Here is a 26,320-nt window from a genome sequence, read left to right on the forward strand (position 1 = left end):
GAATTCTGAAAAAAGAAAGAGTTCTGAAATTAAAGTCAGAATTCTAAGATTACAGTCAGAATAGAGAGATTGAAGTTAGACTTTTAGAGAAATGCGTCTTAGAGAATTATGCTACAGAATAATAATTAAAAAAAACATTATTACAGTAGCCATGACAGACCAGGCAATCAGAGTCTCAGTTCGTCTCTTAATCATTTTGGCTCTTAAAACAGCCATCCTCCATTGGTTCAAGCCAAAGCTTATTCAGTATCGATGGATGGATGGATGGATGGATGGATAGTGGGTGAATACTACTGTATATGCAGCTAAGCACTGTATACTGTGTATTCCATTGAACCTTTACATTCACGACCCACTCAATTAATTATCTACGCACTCATTTCTCCATTGTAGTTCTCAGGCTCTGTGTTAAGCAGACTGCTGATCCTTTTCACACACCCGAGCTGTACCTCCATATCAGCCAGGTTACGCACCATCCAGTTCAGGTAGTTCGACACCTGGAATATCAGGGTATTATGAGGATATTTACAGAAAACTGTGTCCTCATTTCGGAGTATTGTTTAATGTGTGTGATTGCAAGGACAGGAAGTTTTACCATGAGAGCATATGTAAGGCCCAGACCCACTAATCCAGCAGAGAGATCGCTGTACAGGGCACTGCCGATGGACGCCACAGCTGCTATCAGGACAACAAACGCCCCAATGTACTCCTGATAATTAAACAAGATTAAATCTCTTTTAACAGTCAATAATATTACCCTGGCCAAAAGAACACCACTTGAATGACCAGGTTATTGCATCAATGGAGATTTCCTTCCGTGAAGGCACAGGAATGTTTCAGGACTCAAATGTAAACCTGTTTCACTCTGTGAAAGAGTGACTCTGGAAGCACGAGGCATCATTTTCACACATAAACTGCACCACATGAAATATTAGTGTGTGTGCGCCATTTTTATCTTAATATGTATTTATTTTTCTCCTCTACAGTCAGAAAACTTAAGTATATTGCCAGAGCAAGTAGGCGTGTAATTTTTATTTATACTTTTTTATTATTGTAGTTAACTCCATTTTAATTCATCTGGTATTGTTTTTTCAAAAAAAAAAAAAAATTCCAGGATTAATAAATTAATAAAATATTGAGATTCAATTCTTTGTCACATGTACTTTACAGCACAAAATGCTTTTTTCACAGTTCCCATTTAGGAAGCCGAGGCCAGAGTGCAGGGTCAACCTTGATTCAGTGCCCGTGAAGCAGACAGGGTTAAGGATGTTGCTCAAGGACTCGTCAATGACAGTTTGGCAGTTCTGAGGTTTGAACCCCTGACTGTCTGATCAGTAACAGAGCCATAACCATTTTTAGCCACTACTGTACCCATATATAGCATACTAAGAATTCATTGGCGCGTATCCCAAGAAACCTCATGCACAAAGCAGGGTACACCCTGGACAAGGGGCCAAACCATCACAAGACACATGCACAAAACAAAAACTCTTTCACACACTATGGGCAATTTGGGAACGCCAATTAGCCTAATTTGCATGTCTTTGGGCTGTGGGAGAAAAGTGGTGGAAACCCACCAGGCACAGGGAGAACATACAAACTGCATGCACACAGTCCCAAGGGAGAAATCGAATCTTTGACGTGTGAGGCCACAGTGCTAACCACTAAGCCTCTGCGCCGCTTTATACTAAGCACCAATTACTATATATTATAGATATATCCTACTAAGCAATTACTACCGTATATGGTCATCTGACAAAGATAAAAACATTACCCAATAAGGCATCATATACTGTTTATCACTATTAAAAAGCTGCAGTGTAATATGTGAATTCTAATATCGAAGTCATTATTTGTGGGCATGTCAATCAGTGGATTGATTTTTACCATGCGAACTTCAAGCCAGCGATTTGCCGCCGTAAGAAAGAGCGAGGCGATGTTATTGGCATCTGCATATTCCAAAAGTCTCTTCTTAAATCTTTGTTCGTGTCTGTAACCAAATAGCAATCCAGTTGTTATCTAGATACAGACATTAGAACAACAAATAATTTGGATAAACATCCTATTATTCTACTTATAAACCTGTGTGTGTAATGTACCTAAAGGCCCTGATGGTGGTGAGTCCCTCTATAGTCACTGTGTAGTGGGACAACAGAGGGATCTGAGTGATGTCCTCTAACTGTTGCAGATCCCTAAACACACAAATGACAAACCGAAGCATTCTGGTGACAACACAAAAAGAATCAAGCAATTACCTTTAAATTTAGTTCCATGCCAATGGAGAACCCACCTGGATGCCACCAAGAAGTACTTCTGAATAAAGTAGCAGATGATTGCCAGTGGGAGCAGAGCGATAAGGAAGACTGGGGTGATGTAGGATATGATGCCCACAGCTGACACACACAGCAGAGTCGAACGGCTCAAACACTCCATGGTAACCGGGATGTGCTTGGATTAATTGAATGCAGTTCATTAGTGTAGTGATTTTAATGAAGCATGTTAACATTTTTTAAATGAAACCTCTATTAGCATATGCCTGAAAAGACATTAGAGTTCAGTCTATGTAGTCTCTAGATAACTCTCGCAAACTCTCTTTTTTTTTTGTTTAATGAAAAACATCAGTTCAGTCAGGTCTAGCACTAGAAACAATGTCCAGGACAAGTCAAACTTCCATAGACTAGTGGCAGAAGTGCAGTTGGACATCATCCATTACAGGCCAATTTTCTTATGAATATTATAAATATTAAATATTAGATGTTTGTCCATAAAGTAGCTCTTTCTTTTATCACTACAAATAAACTTGCCAATGAATTACTCTACCAAGTCACTTTTTAACATCACAAATATATATTTTTAATATTATTATTTTTTTTTAAATTGGACCAGTACACTGTTAATAAACAACATGGGTCAAAAATAATCTATACATTTTATCATTGAAATTTAATAGGAACCCTTACTTGGTTTATGCATTTCTAGTTAGTGAAACATTTTATTGTGGTCTATTCTCCTCAGTGCTACTAAGAAATGAAAATTGAACATCTGTATGACATTTAAATGTTTTTGTGCTGTCCCCATCAATAACAATCATGTACATTATTTTATACATTTTCCTATGGTTATAAAATGTGATAATACATTATATCTATTGATGTTGAACTACTGTTTTCTAGTCAACCACCTGATGATCTGTCATTTGTGTGTGTGTGTGTGTGTGTGTGTGTGTGTGTGTGCTAGCTAGCGGAATTTTATTTTTTGTTAGCTAGCTGATGACCTGTAATGGCTTTTGCTAGCTAGGGGATGCGCATAGTGTTTTTGCTAGCTAGCTGATGACCAGTAGTGTTTTTTGCCACTGTAGCTAGTGGATCACCTGTAGTGGGTTTTTTTTTTTGCTTGCCAGATTCAAGTGAATGTAAAAATAAATAAATAAATAGAACAGAAGAAAGAATGTAATTAAAATAAAATAAAAATTATATTTCTTACAGTCCTTAGTAATGACATACATTTATTTTTTCAAGATATTACAATAAAACACAGAGCTATGAATAAAATACCATTGAAAAAGAATAGGGTAATTTTTCACCCATCTTGCACGTCAAAGGGGGTCAATAATATAAATGAAAAAGTATGTACACTTTCCCTGTTTGTGCTTCCAGTTGCTGATTACATCAACAAAATAAGCCATATATAACCTTAATCACCTGATCGATGATGTTCGTGTCTCCAGAAAATCGGTTAAGAATATTCCCAAGAGGAGTCGTCTCAAACAACCTAAAAAGTTACTTGAATAATAAATCTACATAATAAAACAGATATTTGTATTTAATCTTTAAATCATTCGCCTAACTAGAAGTTCTTAGGTGTACTGGTGAAACCAGTACCTCATTGGAGCGAGGATGATGATATGAAGAAGACCACAGTGGAGCTCCTGAGCGACTCGCAGACCCGTCCACTCCACAGCCAGAGAGGTGATCAAACATAACACGATACCCAGAAAACACAAGACACAAAAGACTTGCAGGTACAGAGTATGACTCAGCACACAGTCCTGGGGCCAAAGAAAAAGAGAGGGAAATCAATTGAGAAACATCATCTATAATGTAATAGTTCAGCAAAATAAAGACACCAGCGCTATGCAGCTATTGTAAGCTGTAAGACATAGTTTAGCACATGATGCTATAAAATGTATGCTAGCCACATACATTGACTGTGAAGGTCCTGGGATCATTGTTATTGCACAGATCACTAATCACTGTAGGTACTTGATCTTGAGTACTTGAATGCAACAAAGCTGTTAAGTTGGTGTGTTTAGTGGTAAGTAATAAATCTCTAGGGCACTGGGTTTTATTTTAACAATGTTTATACCCTCATCCAATAATCTTACTAAATGTTTGAGTTGCATAGAAAATATACCCATATACTCCTTTATATGACTTCATGACACTTCCATAACCTTTGCAACCTTCATAAACAACAGAAATTTCTCAACAACTTGTTGACCGGTAACTATGACATCATGAACATGAACATCGATCATCTCACCTGTGTGCTACCGGATGTGCAGTTCCTCTCTGTACTGCCTGTCTGAGCTATAATGGACTGAGACGTCCAATGGGCCAGCCAGTAGTCTATCGCCAGCATGAGTGAGTGTTTTGTGAGCTGGGACAGGATGAGCAGTGGAAGCAGCAGGAGGCCAGCTGTTCGAAGGTATGTCACCAGTGAGCCCCATAGCATTGTGTTCCTCTGACGCAGCTCAGTTGTCAGGCTGTCCTCGTCTGTACTCAGGGAACCATCTGTTCAGATCAAACACTGCCTTCAGACTGATGTTTTTCCTCTTTACAGTGTTTGCTGTAGCTCATGCAAAGGTGGAAGGACTATGTAAAACATCTGCAGGGATTGACACATGCAATAATGCAACGATGCTCTTTATGCCAGTGAAACTGAAATAAAACCTAAGAAGTTGTTTAGGCTGTAATAGTGGTATTTAAGTGAATTCAAGGAAAATTTCAGCTTAATAACACTTCTTGCTTAACAAGACTAACTGCATAGTATATTTATAATTAATATACTGTACAGTACACTCTACTTTTATGTTCATGCTTCTACTTGGAAAACCTAACATAACAGACGCAGAGAAGCATGCCAATCCAACCTTTAACCTCCCTGACAGTAAGAGAAGAGGCTGGAAATGTCCGAAAAGTCCACATAGGGAAGCCATAATGGAAACAACAACAGATATACACCATAGTACAGCTGTAAGCACACATACAGTACACACATACACACTGCACAAGAAGTATATAATGTAAAGAACAGGATACATTAAAAGATTTTAGTCATTCATTCCAGTATGGATAATGTTAATATATAAAGATTACTTTAGGAATGTTATATAAATTTGTTTACATAGGTGTAAACCTATAATTCCAATAGAATATACTGTACAATTACTACTATCACGGGTATACTTATACTGTAGACTGGTGTAATAGTATATCATGATAAGCAACCATGAAATAATCACAGCATTACCTTTAGACACAAACAGATTGATGACATCACACATATTTCCTTGTGAAGCGTTTCTTTTAACTTGTGGTAGAGCATTTGGAATAATTTTTAAACACTGTCTTCTTTTATTAATATCAAGGTAAGAAATCATAATATGGATCAGTTCTAAAAAAATTCCCATACCAAATATTCTAATATCTGCGCATTATACACTGTCTGGCCACAAAAAAAAATTGCGGTTTTAGAAGAGTCAATCCATTGGTCTGCAATAGGCAAATAAAGCGTTGCTGGAATTGACCATACATGAATAGATGAGTTCAGAAAAAAAAAAATCATGATCTGTTAAAGTTTGAAAAAAAAAAAAACTAAATTAAAAGTAGTAATTAAAATTATGTTTTATAATAAAACTATAAAAATACAATAAAGTCAGCTGACTACCTGAATAGACTGAATGAACAGGTTATCCCATCTAATGGATTTTTATTAAAATTTTTGTTCTCTAAATGCATGACCATATTCCAGGACTAAAACTGTAAATGAGCCATAAAAGATAAAGGCAGTCTAATTTAATTTTAGCATGTGTGACCTTCTTTGGCCAGGAAGTGTTTCTGCATTCTTCTGTGATATTTAAAATGCCTATACTGAAACGTATTATGTAAGTATAAGTCACATCTATATTTTGTTAGGTAACAATCGCAAATATCATTAAGGTGGATTACTTTTAATTCCCTTATGATGTGAACAGAACAAGTGATCTAGTCTAAAAACGAAAAACATCCTGTAGTGTTTTTATTTGTCTGAGTAACATACTCGTCATGTATGTGAATGTGAATACACGTTGAAACTTTACCTTCATCCTCATCCTCAGTGGCAATTGTGTCTCTGGAGTACATCCTCTTGAAACTTTTCCTCTTCAGTCTCACAGCATTCTCCTGTCAGAGAGAAATACTAAGCTCATGGATGAAGACTTAGAAAATTACCTGTTTCATTTTATTCCTTTAACAGCTCTCTACATCCATATGCTCTAGGCTATATCCTGATGGCCAAACATACAATGATTTGATAGAATTATCATTGAAATACCTGCATTTATTTCTTACTCAAGCTCTATATAGTATTTTAAGCAACAGCCCTTTTAAATAGAATAATTTGGATAGTTAAACTAATGTAGCCTTTAGAATGTGTTATATTTAGACCTTCCTCTTAAAGGGAAATCTTCTTTTGTAGGGGAGGTTACGATTCCCTTAGGGTGACAAATAAAATTAAATTAAAAAACCCTTGGGGTGTTAGATTTAGCATTAAAGGGTCATTATTTATTATTTTTTTATGTGTACCAGTGGCATGATCACATGTTCCTACACCTAAATTGTAAATGTTTGCTGTTTAATGGAATAAACAAATATTACTTATAAAATTCATAATGTAATAAGTAATAATATCAATAATAGTAATTGTTATAAAGACAAAAAAGAAATCAACAGTGGACGCACTTTTTCTCCCATTAAATTTACCAAATTTAGAGGTGGAAAGCTTATCATTTCATCACCTTGTCCTGTCTGTTCATTAGGGTTTTCCAGTGTTCAAACAGTTCAGGCTCAGCACACTGGATGTCCTTTAGGGAGCCTTGTGTCTGGACTGTACCATCCTTCATGGCTATGATCTTAAAGATTGTAAAAGGTAAAAACAAATATGGAATTGGAACAATATTGAACTAAACTGAACATATTTACTAAATTAATATACACTTTAGGATTACTGTATATATGTATACAGTACTGTATACAAATATAATAGTAATATTAATAATAATGTGATATTATTATTAATATAATATTACATAATAAACATCATACTATTTTTATTTTCCTTAAGTGTGTATACATTCGTTTTTTGTGGTTAAGAGATGTATGTTTCTCACCCAGTCTGCATGTGGTAAGTACTGCAGCTTGTGTGTGACCAGCACCACTGTCCTTTTCTCCTGTCTGAGGAACTTCAGAATTCCTTCCAGCATCAAGTGGTCACTCAGGTGGATGTCCAGAGCTGAGAATGGGTCATCCTAAATGTAACATACACATTATTTCTTTCTACTCACTAGGGAAATAACCAAATATAAATACAGTTAATTTGAATGAGCAGTAATGTTCAAGCAGATATAAACAAGAAGTGCATGGGTGGAGAGTGTTTACTTCCTTGAGAGTGAAGATTTAGATTGAGAAAGTCAGATTTGAAACTCATTAGACAAGCAAACAGTGTGTTTCTCTACATGCATTCATCCTTAGTAACTGCCTGGTCAGGGCCACAATAGTATAGGTTGTAATGGTTTGTTTTAATCCAGGACACACCACATACTGTACAAATTCATATATGGATATCTGGAGCCATAGAAATTCAACCAGCTAGGCATGAGTATTTATGATTATAACTAAATAAAGAAAATGATGTAGCCTTAGTTTCCGGGTCTTAGCTGACAGGAGTGGCACCCAGTTTGGTCTTTTGCTGCTGTAGCCCATCTACTTTAAGGTTTGACATAATGTATGTTCAGAGATGTTCTTCATCATACCTCAGTTGTAACCAGATGTTATACGAGTTGCCTTTTTATCAGCTTAAACCAGTCTAGCCATTCTTCTCTGAACTTTAGCATCAACAAAGCATTTTTGCTAAAATAACTACAAATCGCTGAATATTTTCTCTTTTTCAGACCATTCGGTTTAAACATTAAGAATGATTTAAATGAAAATCCCAGTAGATCAGCAGTTTTGGAAAGCTCAGACTAGCCTGTCTGGCACCAACATCCATCATAATTTTGATGCTCAGTTTGATCTTCAGCAGACCATCTTGACCATGTCCAAATGCATTGATTTGCTGCCATGTGATAGCCTGATTAGATATTTGTGTTAAAGAGCAGTAGAAAAAATTGGTGCCTAATGAAAATGCTGGTAAGTGTACTTTTTCTCCATCAGTATGTGTCATTTGTTTCCATCTTTGCTCCTTTTTTTTTTTCCTGCCTTCCAACTGGTGGATTCAGAAGATCACTGTACCAGCAGTTACACTTTGTTTTTTGTTTTTTCATAAAAAAATTGGACTGGCACAACTTTTTGGTCATAATTTTTTTGTCTCTGGTGCACTATTGAGTTACACATTATGCATTTTACAATATCAAATCATGACTAAAGTATTATTTTTGTCTGTGACAACAACATCATTTAAAAAAGTCATGCCCTATGAACCCTGATATTTTGTAAATGAGGTGCACTCACCAGGAACACCACTTTAGTTTGCTGATAAAGAGCTCTGGCTACACTGATGCGCTGCCGCTGCCCACCAGACAGAATTATGCCCTGAGAAAGAGATAAAGAAACCTGAACAAACACACATGCATAAACATGTGTACACACACACCAACACTTACCCTATCTCCAACCACAGTTTGGTCTCCTTGGGGAAGTGTGTCAATATCGGTTTGGAGCTGGCAGATCTCAATCACTTCTGCGTACCTGAAGACAAAATATGTTTAAATTACCATGTGAAATCTACAGTAACTAGCACTGTCTGTGAGGTTGTGTCCACTACATTAGCTTAAATGGTTTATTTTCTACAATATGTGCTCCTAATGAGTTAATACATTGTGCAAAGATATATCTTTCTCTATTTACCTACAATTTTGTACAAGTAACTGTGATAAAACATCAAAATACAGCAATGTTCAGTAGCTAACATTAGCTAAAGGACAAGCATCAGCTACATAGCTTTTCACATGCTAATCAGCATGATATGATAATGCTAATAACTGACATGTGATTGCCAAAAGATTGCAATTGATATTGAAGTAATGTGCTGTTAGAGGCTGTTATTTATCTACTTTTTTGACTACACCGTCATTCTTAACTTTCAGTTCACATTTAATATCAGTCAAGAAAATCTGTTCCGCAAGCAAATGCATCTGATAATGTTCTGTCATCCTAAACAATTGTCTCTTTAATAGCTACAGTACTTCTAAGTCTGTAGCTATTGCCTGTGTTGTTTTATTTAAGCTAACAAGCTACTGTAAGAAGCTGACTAGGTTAAGGTTAAATCTAGAATCCCTCTCTAACGCCTAATCAAGGTGTATGGAAAAAGTGGATTGTACACCTTACATACAGTAGTGCACTAGCTTCATAGGACTATCAACTACCTCCATAGTAACAACAATAATTTAAAAGCACTTTTATTTTTCACACTCAAGATCGTGCTGTTGTTATATCATCACAGCTTTAATGCCTTTGGCATTTGGGCAGTGCTCTCATGCTTACAGCCGCTTAAAATTGCTGAATTTGCATGTTGGAAGGCCTGCCATATTAAATTCTTCACATGACTTCTTTTTTTTAAATACATGCAGAGCAAAATCTTTTAGAAATGCACTAAAGTGTAAGTATTTGATCTCTCCATATAAAAATAGAACTTTCAAGCATCTGGCTTGAGCTAAATGAATGAACAAATGAATGAATCAATTACATGCAGAAGTAAAGTAAGTAAATATTGTAAATAAAAAACTATACATATAGTATGATGGTATATATCAGACAGTAAGTTATAGGCAGTAAAAATCTAAATATCATGCAATGCAACTTAACTGAAAGCTTTACCTTTATGAAACTTATTTCAAAAACAATTTCCAGGAACCACATGCGCCCGAGATTAATAATGGTAGTTAATAGTAATGGAAGGCTGAACATTGCTATCCTGGCTTGCTATTTCTCAACATGGCCAAAAAAAATAAATAAAATAAAATAAAAATAATAATATTAAAACACAGCTTCAAGATACATATATGGGCCATAACTGGTACAGATACAATAAAAAAAACAAACTTTTTTGTTTCTGAAAATATGAGAAACAAAAAAATCCCACAAGATGGATTGGCTTGATGGATTGTTCCTCCTTACCATACAGTCAAGCTGCTCCCACAACAGCTCAATAAGTTTCAGATCCGGAAAATGTGCTGGCCGCTCCAGTCAGAATTCTGGCTAACTTTAATTGTTTGTAAAATGGACAAAATTGTTGTGCATAAAAAATATGAAAGAAATATGCAAGTGATCCCAAACTTTTGAGCAGCAATGTATATTTTGTGTGGCTTAATAAGGTTTCACCTGCTACTGTATCTGACGAGGTATTTGTCCCTAAATATCTTCGTTCTATACACTGACCTACAAACCTCCCAAAAAAAAAAAAAATAAATAAAAATTTATTGGAAAAATCATGCTGTGTCAGAAGACATTTGAAGCCTAATAAATAAATGCAAGAAAATAAAGCACATTGGTTACATTGGGAGACTTAAAGTATCGTACTAGAGATATCACCCTGAGAAAATAAAACCATCTAAATACTAATTAAGAGATGGCAAAGAGCATCTTTCATTATATAACATCTAACAGAATAGACAAGCTATACTATTTTCCCCTGCAGCTTCACAAAAATATACAAGTTTTAGCATTGCATTGTATTGTATTGTATTTGTATTGTATTGTATTAATATTCATGATATAACAAAGCTTTTAAAGATCATGCAATATTTTGAAAAAATTTTCTTTGGATCTTTAAGTGATGGTTAGAAATGACGTTTGTGTTTATTATGTTCTAAGGACTAAAGAGCCACAGGAGTGCCTCAAAAGGCAATTTTTTCCTCATTTCCCAGAAGGCAATCTGCTACAGTATGTAGACAAAGGTTTTTCAATTTGTGTTCAGGGTCGAGAGGAAACCCGGCAGAACAAGCTATTGTGTTTGTGCAGAGAAGTGTGCTCTCTCTGGTGAAGCACTGAGCACATTTCTATTTATCAGAAGTCCTGGCTTTTCACATGACTAACCATGAAGAGAAGAAAACAGGAAGAACACTTGTAAGAGCTCAGTCACAGCTGTACTGCTCTTTACCGGTTCTTGTTAGGGGCCATGCTGAACAAGATGTTCTCCTCCACTGTGGCATTGAGAAGCCATGGCCTCTGAGACGCGTAGGCCACCGAACCTCTCTTCCTACGAATCAGAGACGTGTTATGTAGGAATTGTAATTTACTTGTACTGAAAGTAATTTACTTCACCTGAACTGTATGTACATTACTTACTCAGGAGCTTTTGGGCCTGCATTGTGATTCACAGGCAATCTGGAAACAAGAAGAAAATATGATCAAAATAAGTTAAGGTTACTATGCTCCTGCCAAGCTGTAAAAGTTCTTCCTGCATCCTGAGAACTGGGAATGTGGGAATGTGGTGGTGTATGACGGAGGTGTAAGGGGTTTTGGTTAGGATTATTTAAAGTAATATGACAAAGGTGCCCTTAAAAATCAGACATCCGTTAGATGCAAAAAAAATACAAATCTTGTCCTATACCTGTAATTCTCTTCCTCCTCCTGATCTGGTAATCTGTTAGATATAAATACAAAAGATATAGATTGACCTTAACTTAAATGAAAATAATACATAATAATACATTAAATAATACGCAAAGCAGTGATTGTTGTTTGAGCTTTGTGTTACTTGTTCCATGTGACACTCCCTGAGATCTTCTGCATTTCCCCCAGAGCAGCTAAGAGCAGTGAGGATTTTCCAGATCCTACCTGCCCAACAATCATAGTCAATGCACCTATAATACAGTACACACACATACACATGTAATTCATAAGTGCCTTAAGTGTGCACTTTGCACAAACATTAACACCTAGGGGCAATTTACTATAGCTATTCAACCTACTGCCCTGCTTTCGAGATAAAGTTCACACAGATATTGAGAGAACATGGAAAACAAAATGAACATGGACGCTGGGCTGTGAGGTTCAACAAAATAATCCATAACTTACCAAAAGGAACCTTTATGTTAATGTTGGTTAGAGTGGGACATCCCTGTGTCCAGGTGAAGTAGCCATTAACAATCTACAGGATACAGTACAGTTATTATATAATGTGTAATTTAATTGTTTGTCTCATGTACCTTACAGCACTGTGAAATGATTTTTTTGCACATATCACAGTTAGGAAGCTTGGGGTTGGCCTCAGGGGTTCAAGAAGCTAGACAGTGCCCCCAACCCCCCCCCCATCTTACAATCAGTAACCAAGTAACCCACATCCTTAACCAATCATTAAATTGAGTCAAACCTCTAGATTAAAGTAACCTTGAATTGATTTCTACCTTGAAACAGATATCTTCCTCCCTTACATTAGCCAGGTCCAGACTCAGATCCCGCTGCATATGACTGTTCTTGTCCTGTTTGGCTTTGTTCTTCCGGTTTACCAACTTTGAGGCCTGGAGTTGCAACATGTACTGCGAATGGACAAACAGTACAGTAAGTCCTGTTAGCGCAGATTTGGGTTTTGCCTGCCCATTTGAACATTCTTTAGAAAACTTAAGATAGGAGAAGAAGGCACTTACAACTGACTTTATGTTGCTGTTGCTGTGCTTGTTCGTATCAGTGGGCGTGGGTGTTTTAGGTTCTTGGTCAAGTGTAATCTCTTCGCTATCAAAGAATTCACTTAGTTTCTGCATGCTTGAACAGGGGCATATAAAACCAAGTACAAATACTTTAATCAAATGTATCCTAGAATATTATTTGAAGTGCAGGTTATTTCTGGAAATAATCTTTTTTTTCTAATGTTTTATGTTGGCACTTTTTCACAACAAGAAAGTGTAAAGACAAAGACTGCTATTAAACTGCCTACCATAAAAACAATTACAAACATATGAATTATAATGCAGTGATTATAATAACTAATAAGTTATTATAATAAGATATACTTATATAAGACATAGGACTTTCCCAAGACATCTCTTGATTGCTTTTATTGATATTTATCTTTAAGACACTTCATGAGAAGGGAAGAGGAGGTTCTGTGATGAGGTTTTCTTTTTCTTTTTAGCTCTTTAAACATTAGACGAAGCAGGGTATGCCACACAAAGAAATTAAGAGAGCAAGAGAGAGAGAGGGAGAGAAAAGGAAGAAGAGAGAGAGGAAGAAAGGAAGATGAAAAGGAAAAAGAGTGAAGGGTGGAAAAAGTAAAGGAAAACATACAGAATAAAGAAAAGAAATAAAGAAAGGAGAAAGGAAGTAAGAAAGTGATGAGAGAATTATGAAGAAAGAAAGGAAAGATGAAGAGTGAAATAAAGGATAGAAAGAAAGGGAGAGGAAAAAAAGGAAGGAATGAAGGAAGTAGGGAATTAAGAAATAGTAATGAAGAAAGAAAGGAGAGTGGAAAGAAAGAATGGAGACAGGAAGTGTGAAGAGAAAGGAAGGAAAGGTGGAATGGATGAATAAAGGTAGGAAGAAGTTAAGTAAGCAAGGAATAATGAAGGAAAGAGAAATAGAGATCGAGAAAGAGGGAGAGAAAGGATGAAGCAAGAGAGAGGAAAGAAAGAAGAAAGGAAAAAATGAGAAAGAAAGGAGGCAGAGAAATGACTTTACTCTTCGAAGCACAATCTAATTTTAAACCAAGAAACAGGGTGCTATATTATTAACATAATAAATGATTAGATGCTGAGATATGGAGGTTATAACCATAAAAATGACTGACTTTACATTTCTAACTAAAAAAGTCCTATGATGGTGTGTTTTACTCTCATAAGGCTTAACAGAACAAAAAATTACACCTTTTAGTAATTTAACGGTAATGTAGTATAATATATCAGGTCACACAGGGAAACTATGGTTATGTCTAGAGATGTTCGGTCACCTTACAAGCGCCTTAACAGTGGAGTGCAGTACACTAGAAAGCAGGAAGAGGGGTGTGACCAAGATGTGGAAGAGTGAGAGAGAAGCAAACGCCACAGCAGGAGAGAGAGCAGTTTCTGTAGAGTAGTGCACGTACGCATGCACTACAAACGTCTGAGGAAAATGCAACAGTTTATATTTCAGAAGTTATGTGATAAGACATACAGTTGGGAGGGACGTGAGGTTCGGGAAGAGATGCATACTCACTGTAAGAACCGCTGCAATTGGAATGGCTGCATTAATGAAAACTGAAAGGAAAATTAAAAAAAACAATAAATAAAAGATTTTGTATTTAGAGAAAGAGCCTTCTGAAGAGAATTCTGCAACTTGCAACTCATTCACATGGTCCATTGTTATGGAAACTAGGTCCAAATTTCCAGGTTAATTTCTTAAAAAAAAACAAGAAGAAAGAGCAGAAGGAAGGAAGGAAGGAAGGAAAAAGGAGAGAGCAGGTGTGCGATAGGGGGAGGGCGGAAGAAAGAGAGAGAGAGAATGGAAGGAAAGAAGAAGAGAGGATGAAGAAAGGAACAATATAATGAGGAAGGAAGATAAAGAGGAAAAGGAGAAATCAAAAAAAGAGAAAGGAATGAAATAAGGAAGAAGAGAAAGAGAGAAGAGAAGGAAAAGACAGAGAGGAAGAATGAAAATGGCAAGGTAAAGGAAAGAATAAAAAAGTGAGAGAAAAAGGAGGAAATGTGGAAAAGAAGGAGAGATAAAGGGAGAATAGAAAACAAAAAAAGAAGGGGGAGAAGAATGAAAAAGGTAGAGAGAAAAGAAGGCAAGAAATGAGGAAGGAAAGAACAAGGAAGGGAGAGAGAGGAAAGACAAAGAGGAAAGAAGGAAAGAAGTCCAATCCCTAAGAAAAAAAGAAGCTTATAATAAACTATAAAGACTTAATATTCCAAGCGGATCTATTGAATAAAATCTTGAGACTTGTCATACTTACCAGCATCATTAGAATCTCTAAATACACTTGTAAAAATTTTAGATGCATTTTAAAAACATTTCTCCCTTCCATTTGATATACAGTAACTAGGTTTTATGTATGTTTATCAGAGGACATCCTACTGGAGAGCGATGTGTAGAGGGCGAAGGCCCGAAGGCTGGTCAGCTCTTTTTTTCTTGTCTCCTCCACGCTGGATCTAAAGATGTGCTCCCAGGCATATAATTTCAGCAGCTTAATGCCCCTCAACATCTCATTAGTCTTCTTCAGTCTCTCACTGGAATACTCCTGCAACGCACACGAACACACGAACACACGCACACACACACACACACACACACACTTGGTCTAAACGTGATTCATGGTCATCTGTTCTTAAAAAAAAAATAAAAAAAACTCTTGCACATTTGATGAAAAAGTTAAAATTTTCTTTAAATCACATGATTTACAATCCTACAGTTGAGTGTCACTCAGAAGATGGTGGATTCTCTTTTAACTTATATTCTCTCAAGGTTCTACAGCTTTATCCTGTTTCAAAAACCATTCTCAACTTTGGTTTGCTCATTAGGGATCAACAAAGGATGTTCAAGTCAAACCAGGACTTTTGATTGTAAAAAATAACAGAACACAGTTATGAGAGTAAAAACTAAATTTTTTTTTTTTTGTCCTTAAAGCATTTGCACCATTTACATGTTTTACTGCAGCTGTTTTACTCATCACTGTACTGTGCTGAAGTCTTCTGTAAATGTCAGTTTGTTTTAAGTCCTTATTCACAAGAAATTTCATCACAAGTCCCGGTTTGGCTTCAACACCCCTTATAAATTTGGATTTATCTAAAGCTGCTTTGTGACAATGTAAACTGGTAAAAGTGCTATACAAAGAAAACATTTTATTAGATTGAATTTTTCTTTTTTGACTTTTTCATTCATGTCTTGCAGTTATGTTTGGAGTACCAGCACTAATCCAAACCTTGGTTTTATTATACTTTACTTTTTTTTTTTTTTTTTTTTACTGCATTCAGAGGAAGTGGCCCAAATATAGTCACAACCCATTATTAATATTTTTTTCTGAGCCATGTAAACACAAAAAGACAGATTACTTTTTATTTATGCTGAGCCAACCTTGCTTTTTCACACAGCAAGACAAATCTGATTTATTTCCAATTTTTTTAAATCCAAGTTTTACAATGAGTATTGCAAATTACAAGTGACCCCGTCTGTGCTGATTTTTCAGACTATAATTAAATTAACTAGCATTTGCCCAAAGGATGGTATAGCAACAAGGTGGCTGAACATACACTGATCAGTGCAATACCGGATCTCATATATCAAGCTGGATAGAAACTTTTTTCATTTAATTGCAAATTGCTCTCAGGAGCATTTTGACCAAAATTGTTGCATTTGTGAAAATCTAGTTGGTTCAAAATATTGATGTCATACGAGTGCTCATGAGTTCAATAATTTTTAATAAGGTATGACTGGCCAAAACGATCTGAAATTCCATGCAAAATGCTTATTTATTTTAATTGAATGATTTATTTCAACTTTTATAAAACTGGCATTTAATAATCCAACCTAAATGAAAGTCATAAAAAACATAAATTAAAAAAACAAGACTACAATTAGGACTAGCGAAAAGGGCACTTAATAAAAGCAGGAATGGTTAATGTATGTACCCCTCAGCTGAGCTACATTATGAAGATTTGGTGAAAGCCAATTTTTGACTTATTCTTTACTTGTCATTTTTGTTTTTTAATTGACATAAGCAGTTTGTAACCATCAACACAGGTAAATTAAGTGTGCTGTAAACACACTTGGTGATTTATGAAGACCATCCCTAAATGTTTCTAAAACTGGTGGAAATCTTTTGATATGATTGGCATCAAACAATTTAGATGGGTTTAAAGCTCACCAGTGTGCTTTTTTGTGTTCGTGAAAGCTGTGTAGCTACAAAGTACTGCAACGGTGCAAGAACAGCGATTACAGCAGCTCCAATCAGAGCACTTATCCCCAATAAGTAGTACAGCAGGAAAACACCAAGTGTGATCTGTTAAAAAGAAAGAAAATAATAGTCCATCACTAAAAGAAGAGATGTGTGCAACCTGCTCTATAATTTTTAGCTCATTTGACCCAAAATATTTATCATTTGTTTATAATTATAACTATTAAGTAGTAATACCAAAGTTATCATAGTATACTAAATATTACAATAAATACAGTGGAACCTTGGATTGCAAGTAACTTGGTCTGTGAGCATTTTGCAAGACAAGCAAAAAAAAGTTAATAAATGAACGAATCACAACTAAGCCAATGATTCTTCTCTTATTATAACATTTTGACAACGTATGTGTGTGTGCACACTTAAAGCAAAAGCAAGTATCATTTGAGAGGTTCCTTGTTAAAGATCCAGAGTCTCTCTCTGTCAGAAAGCAGAGATTCCATTAGTGTGTGCATACAGACTAACAAAATCACTGTTGTAAAGTAAAAATAAAAACCTTTGACTGAAACCTTTGAAAAAAAGGTACAAACAAACACTGATAAAAACACTGCTCTGTCGGGATTCTTTTCAAAGGTAACATGCAGGTTAATAATTTATTATTACTTTATATTTTTTGTTAATTATTTTTATATGAATATGTTTTGGCTGGGAAACGAATCGTCAGAGTTTCCATTATTTCTTATGGGGAATCGTCTTTGATATCCAAGTATTTTGATATACAAGCATGTTTCTGGAATGAATTATGCTCGTAATCCCAGGATTGACTGTACTATAAAATAATATATATATATATATGGAAATAATATTCAGATTAATGTAAATATTGTATATTCTGTCTGATATTCATAGTTATACATATAGAACTATATTAGAACCATAGAACACTATTGTCATAGTATATTATTTTATTATTAATAATATTATCAGTTTGTATCTGTCAACCTTAGATACACTGCCTCACTTAAAAAAACAGGCATTTCAAAATGGTCATATTATTGTGCTGCATCAAGCAAACAAAACAACTAAGGAAATTTGCAACTAGAGGAACTTGGTTAAGAATCCTTCAACACATCATCAAAAGCTGAAAAGATAGTGCTGAAACATCAACTTAAATAATCATGAATAAAAATTACTTAAACACTTGGTGAAGTTGCATGGTAAAAAAAAATCAACGTTAAAAACATTTGATCTAATTTAAAAGTAAGAGGATTTCCATGTGCACACAATGTGAGAAGAACTCACAGGATTGGGACTAAACAACTGTGTGGCATTACGAAACCACTTGTTAGTGAGACTGATCAGAACAAAAGACTTGAATTTGCTTGCGAGCATAGAATTTGGAACAAATGAAAAGGTCATGTGGTTGGATAAGCACAGACCCTATTCCAGACTGAATTGAGGTTCAGGATAAGAAGGGAAGCACATGCACAAGTAATGCACCCATCATGCATAGTACAAGCCTCTGGAGAAAGTGTTATGATCTAGGGTTGCTTCAGTTGCTCAGGTCTAGGCTCAGCAGAAATGATATATGGCAATAAATAAAAGCCTGAATGTACTGAATGACCAGATTATCATCTAATATATCTATGAGTTTCAATGCTACACCTGATTGAAGGAAACTTTAGAGCGTGCATTTTTTTTTTGTTGGGCCAGACAGAGTGATGTAACATTCTAACAATCTACTGTATGATGCTGGGTGTATACTGTAAGTGTGATGTATAAATGCATGACTTTTACCTGCACTGGCATTGCACACAGGTTAGGACACAGAAAGAAGAACCACATGAGCTGCTCTGTGTCTCTCGCCACCAGATTGCAGATCTGAGAGGTGGTCATGTCTCCCATGGACATGTTGGAGGTACTCAGGCGCATGATCTTATTGTAGATCTTACACTGAGAACATGAAACACAGAGAGTAGATGAACTCCACAGAATAGTCCTGAAAATGTCATGAACTTGACTAGCTGACGGCAAACTTTGCTTATGGGCAAACTGTAATCCAAAGTTTAAATGCCATGCTAGAAGTAAAAACTGCTGAAAAAAAAGTCCTTTCTATTGAAATATAAAGATGCACTGCAGTTGTTCTTTCTTTGGGAACTGTGCTGTACATACATTAATTCTCAAACACTTCTTGGACATTACAGGAAGTCTGCTGGGAGATATTGCCACAACCCCCATTCAGTCCTGACTTTACTCCAAGCCATTTCCATGTTTATGTCATGGCTAGGATTGTCAAGAGGTACAATAGTTTTTACTCTCATAATTGTTCTGTTATTCTGCACAACCAAAATTCTGGTTTGACTTGAACGCCTCATGTCAATACACAGACTAGTTTTCTATAACCTGATGATATTTAGTTGTTTGTAGTATTGTTTAATATAAATATAACTCTATAACTCTATATATAATTTTTTAATATAATAAAAGAATATGAATATGTATTTGAATGGTTATTATAATAACCTGGATGGCGCCCTTGATTTTAATGCCAGTCTCCATTGCGGCATAGTAGGACGCCTGTAGGAATGTCCTCTGGAGGAGCAAAGCTAGAAAGAGCAGCACTGCTAACACATAGCCGTTCGCTAGAAATGCCTGAGAGGAAATGAAATGTATTCCTAGCAGTTTGACCTGTAACACAAATAAAGTTTAAATATCACAGATATTTTAACTACAGACTTTCCAATATAAAGTGTGATAATGATATAAGGAAGACAATTTTTTTTTGTAATATACACTTTCCAGCCAAAAAATGACACACTCTAATGTTTCGTTTTGCTTTGATTACAGCACACATTCACTGTGGCATCCTTTCTATAAATTTGTGCAACAACATGCATTTTCACACACAGTCACATTGTATTATGTGGATATTTTTCTCTGGACGAGTGTTAGCGTCCCTTAAGTCCCTTTTTGTTAATACATGCACATTACTGCTGCTGTGCAGATCCTGGATATATGGTAATCGACACACACATAATTGTTCTGTGAATACGTGATCTCCACACAGTGTTCCGAATTGTCACATTTTATGCAAAGTGAGTCATGCTGACATCTTGCGTCAATCTTCTTGCTCTCAATGAAAAAGTGATATCACATGGTACAGGCCGTGTCTTGAATTTTATATTAAACGAGTAGAAAATGTGACAAATTTCCAGTGCATCGAATCTTTTGCAAAATTAATCAGCTCTTTCCATGCTCAATGATCCTACTAAAATCAGATCAGTACAGTGTAAAGAAGGAGATGAAGAAAATCGGACAGAAACAGTTGCAGTTTTACAGACAGCTGCAGTTATATTTTGTATGTGAAATGAGTTATAAGGGTCATTTTATAATTTGAGGTACATTTTACTGTATACGAGTAAAGAAGTACAAAAACAATGTTATTTCTGACTAAAACAAATAGTGGCTCAATTTAGTAAATTCCTTTAGGGTAACCAGGTAACCATTTATGGACATTATACATTTGAACATTCATGCACATTTGCACTCACCCTGGACATTTCTACTTCATTTCATTTTGCACACATCTGCACATTGCACATTATAGTTATTTCATCTTACATTCTTACACATTTGCACACTCCCCAGACATTTTTTTTTAATTCTATATTTATTTCCATACCAGTTTCCAAATTTTTCATATACAGTATGTACAGCCAGGTTGTCTATATTTTGTACAGCTAAGTTTTTTTTAATATATTTTTTATAATTTATTTCTTATTGATAATCTTGATTTTAAGGTCACGAGCAGTCATATGAGCATTTCACTGCATATTATACTATGTATGATTATGTATGTGACAAATAACATTTTAATTTTAATTTAACATGTCTGCTATCTGCACAGCTTACACAGTAACATTTATTAAAGTATGGCTTTCCTACTCACTTTGTCAACTTGTCAGTGTTACTAAAGGAACTTGCAACTCAAAAAGTATTTGCCCCAATACAAACTGACCAGCAGCAAATAATGTCATTTTGTTCCATGTCATACTGTACATTTTAATTAAATGCATGTGCTGTACTTCTCTCTACTTCTTCCAAATATACTCCCCTTATTGCAGGATTTGTATCTCATCTATTTAAAACAATGGATTAAAAACAATCTGTTGATGAGAGAGAACAGTAAAACATGGTGAGTATGTAAACTGATAAAAGTAATGATACAGAAATCATGACTGATTATGCACACTACTGGGTAACATAGTGGGCAAGTTCCTTAGTTTGATCCGTAATGTCAGTGGTAGGACTCACCTGGCCAACAGTTAAATAATTGAATTAAAATCATGAAGATTCTGAGTGTATGTAACATGGTTGACAGTCAAATAATAAAAAAAAAATATATAAATTAATACAAAATGAGAGAACAGTCACCACATTGTGTTTCAAGTGTATGCCACGTAGAAGAATGACATTACAGTGGTGGAACCTCGGATTATGAGTAACACGGTTTGCAAGTGTTCCGCAAGACGAGCAAAGATTTTTAATACATTTTGACCTGGAAGACGAAAGTCTTGGTTAACAAGTACCGAGTATCATGTATCACGCATGCGCTTCTTGTTTTGATGCAGAGCATCAGATGATCACAACTGAACCTACGGTTTTTCTCTCTCTTGCGCTGCGGAATTGTGGTTAAATCGTCTCCCCTGCTGGGTCTTACTGATATAATCAACATCCGTGCACACGTGTACTGTTTACTATAACACAGTGACCACGTGTGTGCGTAAAACATATTTAATTTGGGTTTGTAAGCGTGTGTACAGCGCACATGTACTGTTTATTATAACACACGTGTGCACATGTGTAAAGCAAAAGAAAGTTTCATCAGAGAGGTTAAAGATCCATTTTCTCTCTCCTACTCTGTATCAGCCACACACACACCACCTGGGGCAGTGGTGGCTCAGAGGGCTAAGGCACTGAGTTACTGACCGGAAGATAGGCGGTAAATCCCCAGCTCCACCAGATTGCCACTGTTGGGCCCTTGAGCAAGGCCCTTAACCCTATTTGCTCCAGGGGTGCTGTATCATGGCTGACCCTGCGCTCTGACCCCAGTTACACTGGGATATGCGAAGAAGGAATTTCACTGTGCTGTAATGTATATGTGACAAATAAAGGCTAAACTTTAAAAAAACTTTTTAAACCTCCTCTCGCCTTCACGCACACACCCCTCCTCCCCACGCTTTCACACACACACACACACACACACACACACACACAGCGCCTGCGCGCATAAACAGAAACATCTTATCTGTCTGTATTTATTTTTTGTGTTTAATATTTTTATGTATTTATTTTTTTGGGCTGTGAAACAAATAATTAGTGTTTCTATTATTTCTTATGGGAAAATTTGCTTTGGTTTACGATTGTTTTGAAATATGAACTTACTTCCGGAACGAATTATGCTCGTAATCCAAGGTCCCACTGTATTTATTGCTGTTGGCATTTGTTGTACTTGGCATTTCTGGACCATGTTCTGCTAGTAAATTAGCTTACAGAACTTTTGTAGACATTAATAAAATAATGTATTTATATTTTGTAGTATTTAGAGTTTTAAAATGAATCTAAAAATAGTTCTTAATTATTATCTTGAAACCAAGAAAACCTCCATTTGCAAAAGCTACATGGCAAAAATGGTCAATTTGACAACATAATGATCTTTAAGCTAAGTAAAGCACAGAATTTATTCAATGTTCGTGTGATATTATAACATGTTTTCCCTGAATAGGTAAAATATAATATTTATGAAAAAAATAGTCAGAATAAATATTTTTTTTATCAATAACGGACATGGAATGTACCCCAAATTATATAATGACTCATGTACTGTATGTTATGTATATACGGTATGTAGAGCCATTTGCAAAAGTTAGTGGTCCCTCTTTTAATTTTATTTTTGTGGAAATTCAAAAGCAAATCCTAGTATTAAGCAAATACAACTTCAGACAAACAGCAATTTATAATTTTTTCACCATAAAATTATCGATTTATCAAGAATAAAGCCAAAAATAAAAAATGCTGGCACATTTTTTATTGAATATATAATGGCATGATGAAAGAAATGTTATATGACGTTGTTCATCTGAGGTTGGATTTGTCTAATATCAGGACCCACTATGATCAGATGATTGTTATATTTAATTTTTTTTAGTGTTCCGGTATTGATTCTGTCAGTTTTGCAAGTACTCTTAGCTCTACTTTAAATATTAACATGCTCTTCTAATATGGTTTCTATGGTAACAGCCTATTCATCTGACCTGTGAGGTGGATGCTCCGCATAATCTAAGCCTAATAAAGAAATTTTTTTTAAGAATTTAACTTACGGGCACATGTTGTAGGGTCCTTACTTTATATAAATTATAACTATTGCCATTATACTATTAATTCCTAAATATTTCCTGTACCAAGCCCTGACATATTGTAATCTCCTTAAGATTCTTATAAACTGTTATTTTAACCCTTTCTCCCTTTACTTTTGTACTAATTTGCAGTATTGCAGTTTTAATTAAATGTATTATAAGAAACATTGACTAATCTTGACTAATCCTTTGTCCCCTTTTGACATCTACTTTAAGCTAAGACCCAAATCCTTTGTTGAGCTAATTCATAAAATCCACAAATTAATTTGTGCAAAAGCATTATAGCCAAGACCTTTAAAAAACATGCTTATGCAATAAAAATTCAGATTGTAGTTATTTTCAAATTTTTAAACATTGTATTTTTATTTTAAGTGGATAATATGTAAGCAGATACCGGTGGCTCGATGGTGTGATTATCACGGCTGATGTGGTGGACAATTCCAGAGATGCAGAGTGGTCCAGCGAAGCCCAGCAGATCAGCCAGGAAACGATGGGTTATGCTAAGGAGTAGAGGGCCTCCAAAAGCCTGCCTAAGAGCATACCAAATTGACTGTGGGCCTCGTGCAGGGATCATACCTCGCTCCTGCAATAAACCCCCCACACCACACACACGCATGTACTGTACATTAATTCATACAATGTATGTCATACATAATTATATGTATTAATGTTTACTCTTTATTAAAAAAAACTTTTACATACAAAGATTATATTTGAAAAAATCCCATTAAGTGCAAAAAACAGTTCTAAATTCAGATTTATAATAATAATAATAATAATAATAATAATAATGTTTGTAGTAGTAGAGAATCTGTCTATTACATGTCGTTATTTGTTTGTTTGTTTGAAATTCATTCAAAACCTGGCAACCGTCATGGAGGCCTATTGTGTAATATATTTATTAAATTATCTTTTTTACCATAATATTTTCTGCAACATTCATTTCTTTTTTTTGTTATTGTTAAAAAACAAAAAGGTTTTTAAAAAAAAAAACATTTAGTTATATAGAAAAGTTATGTACCCGATTCACTGTTTGCCTTTAAGATTTTTTTCACAGTACTGTATGTTGAAAGGCTATAAGAAAATGGACTCATTTTATATTTTGTGTCCTCATTGTAATTGTTGATAAACACCTGATCAAACACAGAACTGTCGTGGAAATAGATCCATGCGCTCACCATCTTGGACTTTTACTGGACACTTGCTCTCAAAGACCCAATGGTTAAGTTGAAAGTGGGTAGTTCAGAGACTAGAGATAGTGATTGTTCCTGTTTTTCCACTGAAGCCAATTTTGACTTCTCAGATTCTGCTTCCTTAACTACAAACTTTGACAATATTTTTTAAACAACTTCAAGTGCTTTTTGACTTTATCTACCTTTAGGGCACTGAAGGCCGAACGTAGCTTCTGGTAGTTAGTGAGTGCTCTCATAGCTATGGGCAGCTTGCCAATGGTTTTCAGGTCAATGGGCTGTTTGTGAGCCGATGTGATGAATGTGTTCATCCACCAGTATGTGCTCTTGGACAGCAGGTTGACAAAAGGCTGAAGGAAACGCACACCAAGGTCCTGCTGGTCTTCAGGAGGCTTCACCTCGTTCGGGAATAGAAAGAATATGTAGCGCTGCAAAATGAGAGCACCAGACAGACAACTATGTAAGATTAATTTAGCAAAGCTTCCATCTATATAAATAAAATAAAAGATTTTGTTTGTACATATTCTTGTTTTTTTAATGATGTCTTTGCGTTTCATATTTCGGAGGACCGAAACCAGCTTGTCTGTTTTCAAAAAAATTTGTCAGATTTTGTCACAGCATCACACAAAACTGGCTGGACAGAATTTAAGGCTTTTACAGTTTGGCAGTACTTTGGTATTTACTTTAAACTAAACCTGTGGCATAATTAAATTTTAAATTGTTGAGTAGAAGGGAGATTATGAGCTGTTATGTGCCCAATTAAAATTTTTTTTTTTTAGACAATTTCAGTAGAACTGTTGACTCCTGGATAAAATTTAATGAAACTTTAGCTGTAGATATCCGCCTGAAGTTTAACCTGCACCATAAATAAAATCCAAATGTTAAATATAAGCAATGTTATGAACAATTATGTGCTGAATTTCCTAATCTACTTTAAAATTAGCTACTAATAAGCTACTTTTAAGCAATGTAGCAGAAGACATTGTGAAAATTAATATTTGTGTCATTCTGTAAACTCTTAGAAATTAATTTGTTCATTCATTCATTTGTAGTAGCTACTTCATCCTATCACATTTACAGTCGATTCAGATAATCTACAAATAATTTGCAACACATAATTTCTTACCTTATAAATCACAAATGAACGTTATAGCAAAGATATTTCTTTCTTTCTTTCTTTCTTTCTTTCTTTCTTTCTTTCTTTCTTTCTTTTTTCAATTAATTTATTCTTCAAACAAATTAGTTTGTCCTTACTGCAAAGGTCATGGCAAGATCCCAAGATTATGACAAAACCTCTATTCACCTCAGCCTGATAAACCGCTTAAAACTGGATAAAAGTCGTGGGTTTATTATCTACCCCCCACTGCTGGAAGGGAGGCCAGATGGACAGATGTTCTGAAACAGTCAGAGTTCATTGTGTGCTACCATGACATGTGACAAAGATATTTTGTCACATGGCATAATGTCATGTATGGCATAATTTTTTTAATGTGTTCCCTATCTTAATCCATCATAGACTGAAAGAACTTTCTATGGTTCAATTTATTTAACAGAGAGAGAGAGAGAGAGAGAGAGAGAGAGAGAGATCATTGACAT

General features: G+C 35.3%; 1 protein-coding gene across 1 annotated transcript in view; it reads right to left on the reverse strand.

Annotated features, from left to right (window-relative positions):
* Positions 1-26,320, reverse strand: part of abcc8b (ATP-binding cassette, sub-family C (CFTR/MRP), member 8b) — a 33,980-nt gene that overhangs the window by 3,625 nt on the left and 4,035 nt on the right. The window contains exons 6-34 of the mRNA XM_053500123.1: positions 24,910-25,152; positions 23,929-24,117; positions 19,642-19,806; positions 18,916-19,071; positions 17,092-17,226; positions 15,306-15,468; positions 14,445-14,485; positions 14,200-14,351; positions 12,905-13,019; positions 12,665-12,796; positions 12,336-12,408; positions 12,016-12,121; positions 11,869-11,901; positions 11,604-11,642; positions 11,416-11,514; positions 8,921-9,005; positions 8,769-8,870; positions 7,430-7,567; positions 7,058-7,171; positions 6,362-6,443; positions 5,153-5,182; positions 4,543-4,793; positions 3,882-4,048; positions 3,702-3,771; positions 2,291-2,448; positions 2,100-2,192; positions 1,888-1,990; positions 596-709; positions 377-497 (exon numbers count right to left, since the gene is read on the reverse strand). Coding sequence (XP_053356098.1) covers positions 377-497; positions 596-709; positions 1,888-1,990; positions 2,100-2,192; positions 2,291-2,448; positions 3,702-3,771; positions 3,882-4,048; positions 4,543-4,793; positions 5,153-5,182; positions 6,362-6,443; positions 7,058-7,171; positions 7,430-7,567; positions 8,769-8,870; positions 8,921-9,005; positions 11,416-11,514; positions 11,604-11,642; positions 11,869-11,901; positions 12,016-12,121; positions 12,336-12,408; positions 12,665-12,796; positions 12,905-13,019; positions 14,200-14,351; positions 14,445-14,485; positions 15,306-15,468; positions 17,092-17,226; positions 18,916-19,071; positions 19,642-19,806; positions 23,929-24,117; positions 24,910-25,152 — 3,469 coding nt within the window. The remainder of the gene's footprint in view (positions 1-376; positions 498-595; positions 710-1,887; positions 1,991-2,099; positions 2,193-2,290; positions 2,449-3,701; positions 3,772-3,881; positions 4,049-4,542; positions 4,794-5,152; positions 5,183-6,361; positions 6,444-7,057; positions 7,172-7,429; positions 7,568-8,768; positions 8,871-8,920; positions 9,006-11,415; positions 11,515-11,603; positions 11,643-11,868; positions 11,902-12,015; positions 12,122-12,335; positions 12,409-12,664; positions 12,797-12,904; positions 13,020-14,199; positions 14,352-14,444; positions 14,486-15,305; positions 15,469-17,091; positions 17,227-18,915; positions 19,072-19,641; positions 19,807-23,928; positions 24,118-24,909; positions 25,153-26,320) is intronic.

The sequence above is a fragment of the Clarias gariepinus genome, chromosome 7, assembly GCF_024256425.1.
Source record: "Clarias gariepinus isolate MV-2021 ecotype Netherlands chromosome 7, CGAR_prim_01v2, whole genome shotgun sequence".
NCBI lineage: Eukaryota > Metazoa > Chordata > Actinopteri > Siluriformes > Clariidae > Clarias > Clarias gariepinus.